We start from the raw sequence: 17,595 nt of genomic DNA, 5'->3' as shown, positions 1-17,595 counted from the left end.
CCAGAGCATGACACAGGCACGTGACACTTCAAAACGAACTTGAGTTCTCTAAAGTCATTCCAGAATCTACCACAGCAAAGACACACCCGTGTCTGCTGTTGAAGCACTAACAGTATTTATTTAAATAAAACCTGACGGCGGTCTCAGCATGGAGACTGTGCCCCATTCTAGATCTGATCACAAAGAACTTGGAACTTGACATAATCCCTACACCGTTTTCCCTGGCTGAAGATACCCGTGATGATCGTTGCCTTATCGCTAGGTGACTGCACACTGCATCGTCACATTGCAGCATAACTTGTTTTCACATGTTCCTCCTTCCATGGCTTCAGTTTGCCTGCAAATATTCAGGCTGTACGTTTCAAGATACTACACAGCAGAAGATGGTGAACACTTGAGATCCAGTCTGCTTTCCTACAGCAAAACATTCTTCATTATTTCTCTTGTCACCCCAAACAGCAGGTAATGGATCCCTCCATGCAGGAAGCTCTCAGCTTCAAGATAGAAAATCCTTACTGGTCCCTCAGGCCTTCAGCCAGCACTGGTGCAAGCAAATCCCTTGTCCAGGCACAGAAGCCAGTTTTTCGGCTTGCCTATTTGAATAATTTGATTTTAATTTAAAAAATCCAATGAAAGCTCTGGGATGATATTCACCTACTACATATGGTTTAAATGTAGTTGGAATATTTTAGATTAAGGAGAGCACAACTTCACTGTAAAGCTAGCGTCAACACACATGGCAATTATTAATGCTAGACACCACAAATTTGGCTGCATCTGCTTAAGGCTTCATAGTTACTAACAAGCAAAAATCATTGCATTAATGGAGTAGTGGAAATACAGTAAAGCACTTCATTATCCCTAAAAGGCAGCATGTGGCACCGAGACTCTGTGGGGTGTTACCAATGTCCTAGGAGCAGTTTGATTCATTCACATCCTGTGGCATATAATCATCTCAGACTAACCATGACCCTGTGGGTCTTCTATTAAAATTATAATTTTGTTACAGAATGGCATATACATTATTGAAGCACATTGTTTTGATCACTGAAAATTGACGTATTGTGCTCATTAGCCAGTAAGCCTGAATATTTAATTTATGAGGTTTGCTCCAAGTTTTTTACACATCAGTCACTTATGGGAAGTAAACAGGCAAAACTGCAGAGCAGTGAGTGGGAAAGATTCTTGCTGGAAATGGTGCTTTAAAAAGCAAAAAAAAGTGTGTCATGCCATATGCTGTTACATGACACGTTACATTAGGCAGGTAAATGGGTTAATTGGACTCATTAACATCATTTCCTTTTTAAAACTTTTCCACTAAGAAGATGAAAAGATTATTTTAATCTTTACACTTCTCTTACACTTTACATTTTTCACACGGGCTTTTTTTAATCAAATATTGATGATGATGCCTGTTGTTCTTCAAAGCTCAGCAATTATATTGCAGCTCCCTCCCAGTAAGTGTCACTGTATCAACACTCTGGTATTTCCTTATCTTTAATTCCCCACCACCACCTTTTTTTTTTAATAAACACAACATAAGACCTGTTGGATTCTTGCCAGAAAAGGCACCCCGGATATTTTGCTTATCTGATGGCCTTCAAGCAACCTGCTGAGCCTGCATCCTCCAAACACTCAGTTGGAGACTAGAAACCCGCTTGACTGATGCAACAGACCCCACAACTCCGTCCCCCAGCTGAAACCACCACTTCAGAAACTAAAGCCACGGATTACAGCCGTGTCACACAAAAAAGATTAGTTTTAATTTTCTTCCCGGCTGTGGAAGTCCCCGTGGGACAGAGGTGAAAGCGGTATGGGATGGGTCAACAGTGCTCTCTGCTGGCAGCAAGGAAAGCCTGCAGGAAATAGAGCTGGAATTTACCTTAAAACTACCTGCAAAAATAAAGCATGAAATACTTTGAATATGTATCTATGTCTAAGGCCCTGAGACATTTATAGGCAAATCTATATAAGATCATGATGTTTATTACAAACATGATTTTGAAAATGATGTTATACTAGCAGTGTTTCCACAGTTTCTTTGTATACAGTTGCATGCAATGATTACGCATAAAGATGAAGACAGGGCAAAAGTATTATGAAAAATAACTGCTCAGATGTACAACTATTCATGAAATGCACTTAAATAAAACTGAATGCTCTGTAGAAAACAATAGTTTAAAAACAATTTAAAAATAAATTAATTAAATTTTAATAAATAAATTAAATTTTAATTAAATTTTAATAAATTAAATTTTAAATTTAAAAATTTTAAAAAGGACAGAGCTCTCAGAAGTTTGGAAAATCTATAGAACAATTGTCTCCTATTTGATTATATCAATCTCCTCTTTAAGAGGAGATTTAAAAAAAAAAAGATAATATCCTTTTTAAACAACTGTTAAATAACTTGGAAGAATAGCTCTGTGAAATCGTTTTATTTTCTAGCTTGGGTCCCCTCTAACAACAGCTAGAAGATCAAGACAGCAGCATAAAACTACTTCTAAAACTAACTGGATGCCATAAGCACAATATCAAGAAAATAAATGTTCTCGTATAGCCATTGCGTTGAAATAAGGCAACGTAATTCTTCTGCAGAGCACTAAGCAGTGAGCCTTAGTAGGTTACATTTGAAATTCTAGTTTGGTGCAATGCTTCGTCACTGTCCCTAAAGTCAGATTTCAAATCACAGCCTTGCCCTGAAGTCTACGGAAACTCTGTTTTCAAACCCTGAAGCAGTCTCTGATTTGCACAAGAGATATAAGGTACAGTACAATCAATTTAAATCAATGAGGACAGTACTTTGTATCACAGAATATGGGCTGGTCAAAATACTATGAACAACAATCAGAAAACATTAAAAGAAAGGAACTTGCTTGAGGGACTCGGAAAAACATGATTCAGTTTATCACTGTACTTAGAAACTCAAGTTCAGATGACGAGCTACAGAGTGAAATTTTGCATAGGATGATTCTGTCTAAGCATCAGGTAGAAAATAAAACAACCTGGCATTAATGTTGACTTACCCCAGTAAGGCAAAAGACAATTCCAGATTTATTTTTGCATTTTTTTGAGCACTTTGAGTCCCCTAGATGGCAGATGCTAGGAACAGCTTAATATTAGTGTTCATGTTTTAATGGTTCCATGGCGCACTTGTGCCTCCATGAACCTGCTTGGGAGAGGAGTTGAGCAGAAAAGCAGTGGCACATTAGAGGTTCCTTAGGATCCGTGCTGCGCTCACTAGGCCACCCACTGCTGTCACTACACGGATACCAAACGGCAGAAACCAAAGGTAATGACAAAGTACGTGGCATTGGTAGTTCAGGTGCTGCTAATGGGGAGGGAAAGCCCACCACACCCTGAGCTTGCAGAGCTGCTTTCCTGTTCCATTGGAATATAGGACTCTCAGAGGAAAATATTGAAGCCAGGAGGCAGATGATAGAAACTTGATTATTGCAGGATATAAAACTAGGGCACTACGACACCTTCAAAACACTCTTCAAGCCTTGGTGATTTGCTTCCCTACACAGTACTCGTCCTTCTTTGGACTGTATCTATTTTCATCCTAAAGAAAGGAACATCTAATATTGCAGATAAGATCCAAGGACACCACAGCAGGCAGCCATACACAATTGATTTTCTTGCATTCTCACATTCAGTGCTGCTCCACTGGCAGGTACTGATACAAGTTTAAAAATGTTCTTGGAACTAATCTTCAGACCACTCTTACCTGAATAAATCCAAAATGCACTCTCTTGCTATTTTGTAAAGGCCCCTAGGAAGCAGAGAGCCTGTGCTGCCCCTTGAAGAAAGACGACAGTGAACTGCTAACGTAGCATGGGATTGAAAGGCAAAGAATCCATCTCAGCTCCTTCTCCTTTCCTCTTGCATTCCCTGCTTACATTTGTAGCATGGCTTTGCCCTGAAACAGCCTTCTTTTTCTGTCACTTCTGCTCAGGGTTTTGAAGGCTGTTTTAACACGGACTGTAATGTAAAGATGTAGGCCACAAAGGAAGTTCTGAAAAATATTTAGTTCAGGACTAGTTGTGGAAGAAAAAACGAAGTGAAGAAGATACACAGTTAACTAGGACACAACAAAAATGCTTCCACAAATGCAGGGTTAAAAAACATCATTAGAAAAAAATGTTTCAGGATTGTTTGGGTTTTTGGGTTTTTGGGGTTTGTTTTTTTTTTCCTAATGGTCATAAAGGTCTGTAGAGTTTCAAGATAAACATGCATCAAAGAGTTTGTGTTTATTAGGTATGCATTTTTACTGACTTTGCTTGTGTTCCACCTTTCAAAGAGCAGAACTGGGACTTTTTTGTGATCGCAGGACCGGCAAGTTATACACAGATACCACATGAGTATTCAGATCTTACTTACAAACGTAGTATAGAATATATTAGCAGCATGTGCCAGTGTGGCTGTCTTGCATCAAGATAAAGAGAGAGAGTAATGCTGCTGGGGAATTATGTGCACAAAGCTCTGTGAAGCAAGAATTAAAATGAATGAGATTAAATAGAAAGTAACTACATCAGGAATATGTTAATAATTTAATTAAAGTCTACCAAAGTTGAACTATTCCACAATTAAGGTTGAAGCCCATCGACATGCTCTGTTCTACTTGGGGATTTTGCCACAGGTAGAATTACCTGTTTGGAAATGTTTCTTAATGTATGAGGAAAATGGGGTCAACTAAGAATGTGGTATGATCGTGAACTCTGACAATGTTGGACTTTGCTGTTTTCTCAGACAAGCTTTTACTGATGTTTTAATGTACGTTTTCTTTTACATGGTCTCATTTCTAGTGCATAAAATAAATGTGAATATTGATGCATTTGAAAAACAGGAGGGCAAGATTTAGTGCTCTTTTTTTCCCCAAGCTTGTTTGCTATGTTTTCATGTTTATGTAACTTTCAAGTCAAACAGAAACAGAGCGAAAGGGTTTCTTAACAGCAGAGCAAGAAGCAACACAAAGGCCATCATTATGAAGGACTTAGCACCACAGATTAGTCTGACACATTAAGGACATAGTTATATAGCTCTTAAGAGATCTTCTATATTATCCTTTTAAACTACCCTATAACATTCTATCCAATCCACAGAATGGTATAAAAAATAAATACTATGCTTTCTGGAGTAGCGGATCTTGTTGACTGTACCAGGCAGAGTCAACATCTTCCCCATAAGGCGCCCCGTCTTCATTCTGTTTGTCTTGTAGGAGAACATACAAAATACAGAAAATACCTCCTCGTTACAGCTTCTGTGCCTGCGGCCTTTTGCAAGACCATATGCAGCTTTGCTTTCCACAAACCCAGTTCAGTTTGATGTTCTCAAATGAGAGTGCAACATCACTTTAAAGGCTCAGTACCATAAAATATGGAAAGTCCTTCTTTTATCGGTAGGTTCACATAGTGAATAAGATCAGAACCTTCTTTTTCTCCAGGAGCAGTTAAAACTGCACATAGTGAAAAGACAGTGCATTGTTTTCTGCTGAAAACAATGGAAGACAACTTTTTTTCTTGCATTGTTTTTTGCATGACACTTTCCTACTGAGTATGATGCATTTGTGGACTTTAAGCTTGCACACAGAAGGTGATTGCACTTATGTGATACTGTGTCCTAACAGCTGTAAATGGTTGTACTTGAAATGTACACTTTTAAAGGTGATAAGATATTGGGTTTGTATATAAATACAATACAGACAATACCCTGAACCGCAATAAAGGATTTCACGTAGCGTTACGGTGGTACTTCCCGTAATCAAGCACGGCCTACTATACAATCTTGGCAAGTCAGAAGGTCTCCAGAAGTAAAAAAAAAATGTTTCTAAATATTTCAACTTTTCATTCAGATGTAATCTGAGTAATGACAAATATAAGACACTTCTATTCTTCTCATAGTAAGCAAATGCCCATAAAAGAAGCACCCATTAAAAGCTGCTAGTAATGGTGGTACATGTTGACAATCTCAAGAAAAGAAATGGGCATGGGCATGGCGGGTGCAGTTTGGTCCTGAACCTAGACCGGTACATGTGGCTACTCCTCCCTTGGGCACACTCACAACAAGAAAACCAGTGCTTCACCCTTGCATTTTTTTATATTGAAGATCTTAGATTTTGTCCTTCCCGGTGACAGGTCTGTGTGCACATGCAGGAGATTTTTACAGTCTCACTTCAAGTGTTCCTCCCTCCCTGCAGGTCAGAAATGAGGCCCGTCAGATACTTCATTGCATTACTGGTATTCTTTATCTGCAGTTACGTAGGGAAATTCTATTTTAAAACAGTCAATACAATCTCATTACAAGCACTGCATTTTTATGAGGGGGGGAAATGAGAAAGACAAATGTTACTCCTGTTCATGAATTTGCCTCTTATCATTTCCCCTGTCTGTTCCACAGAGAGTTATATTAGGGGTTATTTGGGTCACTTACCTTGAGAGAGAAAATAATGGTAACCTAATTTCAGATTTATACCAATTTAAGAAAGAAAATGGATTCTGAATATTTTGCATAGTTGCTAAATTTAACTGAGTGTTCAGTGAAGCATGAGTTTCCAAATGCGAATAAGAGGCTTTAAACCATTTTCCCCTATTTGTTTTTAAACTACTTTTGTTACTTATGATTAGCAGTTTTATGTCATTCATATGCAGTGTACTGAAACTGAATTCAATAAACTGACCTTCTTCCACCTATTAAACTAAACTTGGTATTTAATTATTAAGCATGCAAAGTCAAGCAGAAAAGCTAAGGAGCATTTATAAATAAGATCATTGTGTTTTATTTGCAATGAATAGGAATATTTGTGTTTATTACTTTTCAGAAGATATTTATTACTGCTTATTTTGAATTGGAATAAACACAAAAAATAGAACATCTGTATCAAAGTTTAAAAAACCACAACAATCAAAAGCTATTTCATCTCATCCATTTAGTTCTATTGCACAGTCTGTTCAGTGTAACTTTTTACAACGTACCGTGCAAGAAAACAGGTCATTTAAACTCAGTAATTAGTATTACAGATAAAAAGACACTGCAGCAATGTTAATTACTATAGTACTGATGTAGTATAGGATATAATACATAATAGTCATATCTTTAATTTTAAATTGAAGTGCAACAAAGCATATTATTGCTATACTTTCTCTTCTTAAAGTAAATGAATGTTACTCAAGTGTACCATTTGTATCCATGCGGAATGTTTTTAAATAAATCACAATTCTACTTTAACTCAAACTGGCATATTTCACTTTCTAATGGCATAAATTAAGGAACCTCCTGCTATAGGAACTTTTCCTATGACAGTGGAAATTATGACAGAATTATATTCCATATGAAAAATTTCCACAATCATTTTCTTTTTCATTACAGCAGCTGTAAATCAGTTTGCAAATGAAGCACAACATTCCGTCTTTTTAAAGATAAAGAAGAGTCTTGAAGAGCATTACAGCTATTTGATGTGTACTAGGAACTAGAGATATACGATCAAATTGTAATTAATTCTGTACTGCTAAGGCTACGATATCTGGCAATTGTAAACATAAAATATTCATAACAAAACAAAGAGACTTGCGGAGGAGGACAATGAAAGTTTTCACCCGCAGCTCCAGTAGGAGTAGGGCTCCCTGTTTATGAATTATTATATCTCTGCTTTTTGCAGCACCTTTACCTTTGGATAACGTTGTTATAAATATTAAAAGAAGGAAAAAATGAGTTAAATTTCAGATTTGTTAAAGTGTACTTAAATAATTTATGTCAGCTGAAATGTTCCCATTTTCAGTGCAGAAATTCTGTAATGAAGCCATTATTCAGACCTTGCATAAAAAATATTCTAAAAGCTTACTTATTTAGAAGTATAATAATCCTATTCACTGCGTTAACCATGTGCCCCTGGCTAAAATATGTACACATGGATTTAGAAAAATATTTGAATATACAGTATAAGATTCAAAGCAGAAGTTGAAGTATAACCTCAGGTTGCGTATTTCATCTCACAACAATAAGATGTATTGCTACATTTAAATGAAGGTGTGTAAAGAGCAAAATCTTGAAGTGCTTATAACTAGTTTCTAGAATTTACAAATTATTTTTTAAAAACGCCTTTTTTTTTTTTTAACCCCCATTTTGTTTAGGTCAGTGGGACGATGTATAATACAGGGAGACATGTATCTCTACGATTAGACAAAGAGCATTTGGTCAACATCTCTGGAGGACCGATGACGTATAGTCACCGCTTAGAGGAAATCCGGTTACACTTTGGAAGTGAAGACAGCCAGGGATCAGAGCACCTGCTCAATGGACAGGCTTTCTCTGGAGAGGTATGTCAAGGTAGTTGGAGTTACAAATGAACCAGTATGAATTACTCACTTTCCATTCCTGCCTGAAGGTATTTGCAAACTAATTTGTACTCATAAAAATGGTTTTCCTTTATCCGTTCTGAAAATCAAAGAATTAATTTTTTTTTTTTTGCCCATGCACTGCAAATTGTGTGACTCGTGTCTAAAAATGAAACTGCTTTATTTATTGTATGCCTAGACACCCTATATTCTCATATGCACTACTTAGAAAGTAATCAAGTGTCTTTTGATGGGTCCTTTATATCCCTAGTAAATGCAAATACAAGATTAACCACAAAGCAATACTGAAAGTGCTTCAAGTCCTTATAAAAGTGCTACTTTTGCTACTTACTGGTGTGTAACACTTTACATCGAGTAACATTTTACATTCTGCCTCTGATTCATGTAAAAATAAGGTGATACTTAATTTTAGAGATGGTTCCACAGAAGTCTATGCTCAAGATATAAAGTTAACTCCACAAGTAAACACTGGAAGAATTGGTACTTGCTTTGTATTTTAAATACATGTCTGTAAGTGTTCCAGAAAAGACCATAATTTAATGATCCTGACAGCTATTGCAGGATAGCCCGTTACTCTTGCTGGATAAATATTTTAGTCTTGTATATGGAGTACTTTTTCAAGATGTATAGTAAAGTTTGCAGACTTTCTGGTAGACCAAGAAGAATCTTCCCGTTCTTCGCATGGAGGAGCATTTTTACATAGAAGAAACGCACAGGTTTTGTAGTACCCCATCCTTCCTCAGCTTGTGCCATGTCTGTGAACCGTCCAGCATGCAGCTCTACTCCACAAATCTTAACAAATAAAATAATGCTTCAGAATAACTGGATATTACTGTAGGGATTATTTTTAAAGATACTCAAGGTATCCTTTTACCATTCTTTCAGAAGACCAAAATGAATAGTTTTTCATAATAAAGCACTTATTTTCCTGGAGATGAATAATCAAATTACCATCTGTACTATCTATCACAGACTCTGGCGATGAGTCAGTTAATGCATGGCATTTTCTCTGGCACTGTGCAACAGTACTTATTTAAGAGTAGGAAATTAATTGCAGAGCTGTCAAATGATGATATTATAATTGATGGTAATCATTTGCTTTGTTTTATAAGCTACATAGATGTATAATATAGGCCGTGGCAGCTTTTTCATGAAATTATTCATGTCCTATGCAACTGACTTCTGGTTGCCTTCGTTAAATTCTGTAAGTGAACATATAATGTATTACTCCTTTAAGAGCTGAAAGTTAAGTATGCTGTAGTAAATAGTCTTTGCTTTGCTAATCAGATTTACAGAAGAGCAATATTCAAATGAAAGCAGGTTGACTGAACAAGAAAGCAAAAATCTGGTTGAAACATACCATTGCACTTAATATGATATATCAGCATAATTTCAGATATTTTTAAAAGAGTTTTTAAGTACAAATTCATCAGTCATAGACTATAACAAAAGGTAAAAATGTAGAGCATTGTTTTGCAATACTTAATATTTAACTAGGATCTTCTGGTTTTGAAAGTAGGAGTGTTGAACTACTATTAACATTGGTATTATTTGCTAACAGAGACCTCAAGTTTTTCTTAATAAAAGCAGAAAACCTAGCTAAGTGGAAACCGCTGTCAGTCAGTCATGCACAGCTGGATCCACAGCATATGCAGGATTCATCTAGTTATCTGAATTCCTCTTGCAGTGAATAGAAAGAGATGAGCATCTTCAAAAGATGATCATTCCTGATAGCCAGAGATGCATCTCTTAGGACAGGACAAATCGCTGGGGAGATGCATCTCCCTTGACAACAGAGCAGAGACAAACAACAGGCCAAGTAGCTGAGGCTAGACACCTCCATTTCAGATGGTGAGATTAATTCTGTCCTTTGAGGATGTGTTTCTCAAAGTTTCAGATAGCCATTTTGGGCAGCTGGACAGGAAAATTCCAATAAGGTCAAGTATTAATTACTAATTTGAACCTGCATCTCCACAGTTAAGTCTTATTGACAGAACACGTACTTGTTTCCAAAGTACAAGCACAGATTCAAATCAATCATGCTGAATAGCATGGGTGCAGATTTTCAGTGAAGGACGGCAGCTGACGGTGTTCTTAGAATATACATCCACCCATACAAGTGCTGTCTGTATAAATAAGTGATTTTCAGTAAGCTGTCAGCACTGGAAGATGTAATGTCTACAGCTCCCAGCAACTACGGTAAGAAAACTGTAGACAAGCTAGCCGACTTTATGATAGAGTACATGTCTTTATAATGTAATGTATGCTTTCAAGACTGCTGCTGCTAATTACTTTCACTTCTGCATTGGATAATGCTGTCAGAGGAGACAGGATAAAGAAAAATAACTGCATAAGTGCATTAGTTTAATTTAGCTAGTGCAGGTAAGAATAGCAACGAATATTTGCTGGCTTAGGCTTTAGCAGGTTTAGGCAACCAGAGAAAAATCATTGCAAGATTACGCTGTTTGACCGCTAATTGCACGCTAACTCCCATGACGCTGCCTTGTTACTGCTGTTCTTATTTGTGTTGGACAAACCCACTATGGGTTTTACTGAAACCTCTGTTTTGCTGTGGAAACAATTCCCAAGGATGAAGTTACCCGGGAATTGTGATCCATTCCAGGAGATCACAGTCAGCTCATTCCTACTCCTCCTTCCCTCCACTCCCATTCCTATCTGTCCCCTCATTTTCGCTAAGGTCTCCAATGCAGGTTAAAGTCAGCACGTTGCAGAGAGAGAAGGGAAACCTGGGGAGAGGTCAGGGGAGAGAGCAGTACCTCTCCCTCACGGCACTGAGAAACTATTAGATGGGCTCAAACAGACCTAAATTAAATCCAAGTGCAGACAAGGCAGAAGCTTTTAAACAGCCCCGATACACCTTGAATCAGCTGCAGCATTCTTCACACATCTGGAAATCCCACCTAACATCCATACTAAGCAAGAAGTTTGTTCTTAGGGTCTTTTTTTGTCTAGTGAAGATGTTCTGCAAGTGGGCAGACACTCAGAGCAAGCTAGAGAGCACTGGAGTGGTACCATGGCATGAAAAACAATCTAGAAATAGCAAATTGCTTAAAAATATACTGTGGTCTGAATGATACCGAGAGGCTTGTAATTTCCAGGCTTTAACATTTAACTAGGTGTTAAAGGCTGTCAAGAGAGATCTCTACAATAATCTGGTTACCTTTTAGCCCCTAATTATCACTTTAGTAGGCAGAATAACTGAACTAATGCTTAAATAGTTTGAGTGTAAGGGCTTTAAAACTGTGTATCAGATTATCATCGATATGTTTGGCACTGCTAATGTAGAAAGAAAGGCAGGCTTTGGAATGCCTAAATAAATAAATTGAGCATTTACTTGTCCCTCTGATACATACTTGAGTGTGTTTCATTCCCTACTCTTTGCATAAGCATCCTACTGTATTATAATGATTAAAAGAAAACCTTGGCTCAAGCAAAGTCCCCAACTAAGACACCAATCATTCGTGTCTGCTGCCTAATGTCTCTATGCAAAACAGCTTTTAATGCTTCAGAGTCCATATCATTTAATGAGAAAGACCATCTTCCTTTCAGACAGCAGCAGTACAAAGTACAGCAGAATTTACCAGAGTGCTGTTGTTCAGGCACTGTCTACCTTGTTAAAATAAAACAGTAACAATCTCCAAAAGGTTCACGGTAAAAATGGGACTCTTTAACTTTACCATATGGCAAAGTCATAAAAACCCATACCAATTTTTTTTCCTAAGCACAAAAATGAAAATGTGCTGTAGGAGACCTCCAGCCACTTTATGGCTGTGCACTGCAGTAGCCTTATCAATGTAAACACAGAAAGTCAAGGAGCTTAATTATTTGGCGTTATGCACTTTTCACAAACTCAATAGCTGGAGACTTTCAAACAAGAGACCATAATCCACAACGCAGAAAAAAATAGATTTCTTCCTCTCTGCCCACCAAGTCACCCTTTGAAAACCTATTGACAGAGATTATAAACACACAATGATTTCATCCACTACACAAGAAGTAAAATGAAAGCCAGAATACTATCTAGATAAATATGAATACATATTTCAAGCTATATAGACAGTCTGGAACAGAGATTTACTTTTGCTGCTGCGAGAAGCCACTAAGAAAAATGAATAAAATACAAGAAAATGGGAATCAAAGTGGGAGGCTGGAAATTCTGAAATACCAGCCTTCTCCTACTACTGCAATTTCTTTAACTGCTGGGATATTCTATGTGAGTGGGGAACTTCTAGTGATAGCAAAGGATTACTTATCAGAGAGATCAGTGTTGCAAATCCAACTTCTGATATTTTTAGAAGCAGGACTGTCAGACAGACAGCCTATGAGAAGCATCCGGCCAGCTGGAATAATTTAATCCAGCCTGCTGCAGAATTAGAGTAGTCCGAATTGTTAAATCAGAAACAGTGGCTCTGTCACCGAGACCTTCTGTACACCTTTGACTTGCCTGTGTGGTTCCAAATAGCCTCCCCAAAAATCCTAATGTTGGTATTGTTTATTCAAAAAAAAAAACCAAACAAACAAACAAACAAAAACAATGAATAAACCCTTAGTGGAATAAAGTACTGTATATGTACTATGACTTTAGTTATCTTGGCAAAACAGAACAAGTCATGGCCAATTAGCATGTCAGAAGAAACAGCAAGTACAGGCCAACTCTATATCGTATTGCTTGTTACAAGCCCTTTACATCTCCTTTTATTTGATAAGGCCTCTATCTTCCCAAAAATTTCATCACCCAGCAGGTGAGCGTTCAGCTGCGCCTCCCACATGACATCTGGCTCAGGACTCTGCCTCCTTTTCTAACCTATGGGTCAGTTCTGCACAAAAGCCCCTGTTTTCTCCACACAGTTGCCTACACTTACCCAACATTTAGATTCCTCTCCCACGTCTGTTTTTCTGTTTTGTTCTCTATAGGAAGCCTATGTGAGGGTTTGTGAGTCTAGCATGGCTCTTCATCAAATAGTGCTAGCACACAGTCCTTCCTCTTCCTCAGGAAAGGAGCATTAAATCAGCTAGCGATGTCCCCAAGCAGAGCGGACAGGAACGTCCTGCTTCTTCATAACCGCGTTCCTACAGGTGGTTACAACGCCGAAGCAGAGGTAGCTGTAAGCCAGCCCCTACTACGCCTCGCAACGCTGGCACTCCTGCCAACAGCTTGCAGAAAGAAGTTTGAAATTCAGATCTGTCCGTTGCCACAGGCCGTCTGTATTACATTTTGGAGACTTTATTGGAAATGATGCAGGTCATTTTTAAGTATTTCAGCCAGAAGATAAGTTTACTGTACTCTGGTCCTTATTAATATTGAAAAATAAGCCTCTGAGGAAAGTACCAGATGAGGGAACACATGTCTAATGGAAGGGTGGTTTAGTAAAATCTCTATAACCTTCAGATTAATGTTCAGCTTCAGAGGAGAAAGGAAATGGGATAATGAATTAAATTGCTATAGGAACAGAATATAAATCAGGAAGAGGTGGTGGTATTGTCATCACTACAGTATAAGGAAGCTATTCGCACGAGTAATTCAAACTCAGTGGGAGATGAACATGTGCATTAGTTGCAAGAATGCACCTCTGTCCACCTTGAAGATTACAGGTGGTTTCACCTGAAATTTTATAAAATATTCATATCCATAAAAAGCAGAGTTGAAGTCCAAAAGACACTTATTCATCAACGCATGCTTATTGTGTTTTTCTAAACCAAAATCAACTTTACATTTTAAGTTAAATGGGTTTTTATTGGCGGTTAATATAAAATAAAATAGGATTGAACAATATATTAGCACAAATTGAAGGATATTCACACCTGACTGTGGTCCGCTAATTTAAGAGCTCTGAATCATCCAATGGAAATTCCTTTTCACCCTCTAGTGACTCAATAAGGAAATTAGGCTCTTTAACAGAGATGTGTTTCAGTAGCAGGCTGCCTGGTCTGTCTCCCCTCTAAAACTACATAGAGGTGAAATGGCTCCCTCTCCCTCTGGACAGCAGAGCCCTTCGGATTAAAAAGCGTGGTCCATAGGAAAGAAGGTCCAAGGAAGAATGCTGCCAAGATAATCTAGACAGCAAAGCTTGCAGGGAGGAGTACTGGAAACCTGTGTTATTTTATAAAGTGAAACTTATCAAAAACATTTTAAAATGTTCCCAAAATACTTCCCAAAGAAATATGAGATGATAAATCAAGATGCTAAGCAAAAGTTTTGTTGACTAAAGAGTCATTAAGGTTCTAAGGCTAATGCACTTTACCTGAAACCAGCAATAAAATAGTAGGTGACCATAGAACAGTATAAATGGAATAGGAAGACAAAAGTTAATGCTTTAATTTACTCTGTATTTTTCTGTCAGATACGGATCGTATCATTCCAGAACCACTGCATGAATTAATACGCAATAATTAACCGTAGTCTCTTTGTACAAAGATGTAATTTAGATTGCATAGCCTGTTAAACTGTCGGTCTGTGGCCTCCCTTCCAGGACTGTAGCTGAGAGCAAGCAGATGCTAGAGGGGCAGATCAAAATGCTCTCAGACTCCTGGGCAAAGCAGAAAACCTGAACACCCCTTATGCTCCCTGTAAATCTGCAACATTTAAACAAGCCGCCTACACATCTACAAACACACCGTACGTAGCCGCTACCTGTGCTCGCAGGAAGAGGGGCCACAGTGCCTCTCAGCTCAGTGGAGTCCAGGTAGCTTGCAATGCAGCCACGCTCCTGCAGTCCTGCAGGTCAGTTCAGCACCAGCCTTCTGCCTGACCCTGAATAGTTTCAATGAAAGTGAAGGACAGAAAAGTTTGGGGCATGTAGCAATTGAACAAGTAAACTTATCCCCAAGTGGCTACGTAGGAATATATAAAGGGACAAGCCACAAAATATAAAGTATCTGCAGGTTTTCATGAGATACTGCACATCATTTCCCAAAATCTAACACTGAAAATCTGAATGCTAGGTTATATTTCCCAGATTTCTCATATTATTTTGTTCTGACCCTTGCATACTTATATTTCTTAAACAATTCAAAGCATCTGAGTTACACACATTTAACTGTTACTTTGTTGATGGATAAGAAACAGGTCTGCAGATAAAAATGCAGACTAATTGCTGTACACAGTTACGTTTACTTGATTTCATGTTCCATTAGGTTTTTGTAGGGGTTTTTTGTGTGGGAGATTTTCAGCGTTACCTAGACTGACATGAACTATGGACAGAATTGTGGGGAGAGGAGATGACAAAGAGTGATTCCTTGAAACCAAAAGCTGAAAACGGGTGGAAAGCCAAGCAGTAGCCGAACTGTCTAAACATCCATGGCTACGTGGCAGTAATAACAATTTTAAAGTACCAGTCACAATAATGCATTGACATCCAGATATTTCGTAAGCAGCAAACGGGCAATATTTAAAATGCAGTCGGCGTTCCTTATTGAGGAAGCTTCTCCTTTTGAACTACTCTGTTGGAAACCATGAGAAAGATGACTTTCCAGGAATATGGAACAGACATTTTTGTGGTATATTTTACATCAAAATGCAGTAAACTTCCTACACTGGCTATGTGCTAAAAATGCATCTTAATCCTTAGTGACCTTCAAAAGCAGTTTCATCTTTTAACACTTTTGAAGTGGAATAGTTGACTTTTAACTTATGTTCCTTCTTGTATTTTTTTGGCTAGACAGTCATCTTCAAGTCATGGGTAATATATGCCTGTTAAATAACAAATCCCAAAACTCAGTAGCCAGGAGAAGTCAAAGAATCAAGTGAAGGTGTAGCATTTATTGTAGTATTCATTGATCATAAATATATAAACAGAAAAAATATACAGCACGTAAAACTCATTTTTGTATGAGTGGTTGCATTGCTAGGCAATGCCAGTATACTGTTGCAGTCACGGTCTTACATTTAGTGCTGTTGTAGTCATGCTGCCATTTTTAAAGGAAAATTAGATTCTAGAAATAGCCTGTTTTATCCTTCCCTTAGGAAAAAAACCTTAATTACACAAATCAAGTTATGTAATGTCCAAACTTTATATCAGCAATAAAGAATTTTACGTCATGTATAATCAGCTTCTCCTATCATAAATACCATTCATGTTATTTTTTCACCTTTCTAAAACTCGATTAGCAGTGGAAACATAAATGAGGTTTTTGACTTGTTTTTTTGCAAGGGGAAGAATTTACAGTTCATACTATAGGTCTAAGTGTGCATTTTATGATAGCACAGATAAAACTGGAAAAGTTTAATGGTTTTATTTGAAGCAAATTGTAATAGGATGTTTCTCTTGGTGTATAAACCATGGAAGTTTAGTTATTGCGCCAACAGGGAATCAGGATTGGACCTAGATACAACTATGGCTCTTCGTAGAATACAAACTAAGAAAAAGATAGGGGGGAGAATTACGTATTTACTTCTTTTAGCAGAAAGACTAACAATAACATATAATTGAAAGGAACAGTCATTTAATTTTATAATCCCAAACAATCATTAGATACCATCTGGAGTTTGAATGATGCTTTAGAACAAGTGTTTAACCACTTCCAAAATTTGAGACTAAATTTCAGGTACCCTAGCAGGATTTTGATCTTTGTTTTAGGATTGCACTTTTTCGTTTTATCAGATACCTGAGGTATTTGTGTAGTCATTGCAGGTGAAAAATTACAGTTCACTGTTACATCAAATAAATGAAGGACCTTTTCAGCGTTATTTTAGTATGTCGTCCTTCTGATTATTTAGACGTGGTAAAATTGCCCCAAACAAATTGCATTAAGTCTTTCTGGAATAATTGAATACGTTAACATCTCAGACAACAAATGATACAGAGACCACCTGATTTCTGTGGATTATTAATTGATTTCTAGAAAGCATTGTTAAATATTTAAGTATTTGAAAATTTTGTATATAATGTTTAAGGGAGTTATTCTTAAAGCAATGAATGAAAGGCTGTTGAAGTTAGGGTACCAGCTGCTACATGGCATTGAAGTTCTCTTCATTATTTCCACTGATGTGCGATAGGACTTCTACTTTCAAGTCAGCTATAGCAGGAATCAGAAGTGTTGCTGCAAATGTTTTCTTATCTATCACCTATGTCTGCATCCAAATTCCCTAGATTTCTCAATCTTTTACTGAAGCACGTTATTCTTCCCAGATTCTGCGTAGGAAATTCTAGGTGCCTGATGCAAGGAGCTCCATTTCTGGGGCCCAGTATTTTTTGCTTCTGTGTATTGCCTTCTGGAGATTTTG

At 37.5% G+C, this 17,595-nt stretch overlaps 1 protein-coding gene and 1 long non-coding RNA gene across 5 annotated transcripts in view; one reads left to right on the top strand and one right to left on the bottom strand.

Moving 5' to 3' along the window:
* LOC148056411 (uncharacterized) overlaps positions 1 to 17,595 on the bottom strand; it is a 116,635-nt gene that overhangs the window by 13,624 nt on the left and 85,416 nt on the right. The window lies entirely within an intron of this gene.
* Positions 1 to 17,595, top strand: part of CA10 (carbonic anhydrase 10 (inactive)) — a 207,011-nt gene that overhangs the window by 151,188 nt on the left and 38,228 nt on the right. For all 4 annotated transcript variants that reach the window (XM_087750508.1, XM_087750506.1, XM_087750507.1 and 1 more), the window contains one exon: positions 8,127 to 8,312. In XM_087750508.1, the coding sequence (XP_087606634.1) occupies positions 8,127 to 8,312 (186 nt within the window). The remainder of the gene's footprint in view (positions 1 to 8,126; positions 8,313 to 17,595) is intronic.

Source organism: Nipponia nippon, unplaced genomic scaffold, assembly GCF_047370975.1.
Source record: "Nipponia nippon isolate SJK-2023a ecotype South Korea unplaced genomic scaffold, ASM4737097v1 scaffold_14, whole genome shotgun sequence".
Taxonomy (NCBI): Eukaryota; Metazoa; Chordata; class Aves; order Pelecaniformes; family Threskiornithidae; genus Nipponia; species Nipponia nippon.
Note: the sequence above shows the minus strand (reverse complement) of the source record. Positions and strands in the feature narration are given on the sequence as shown.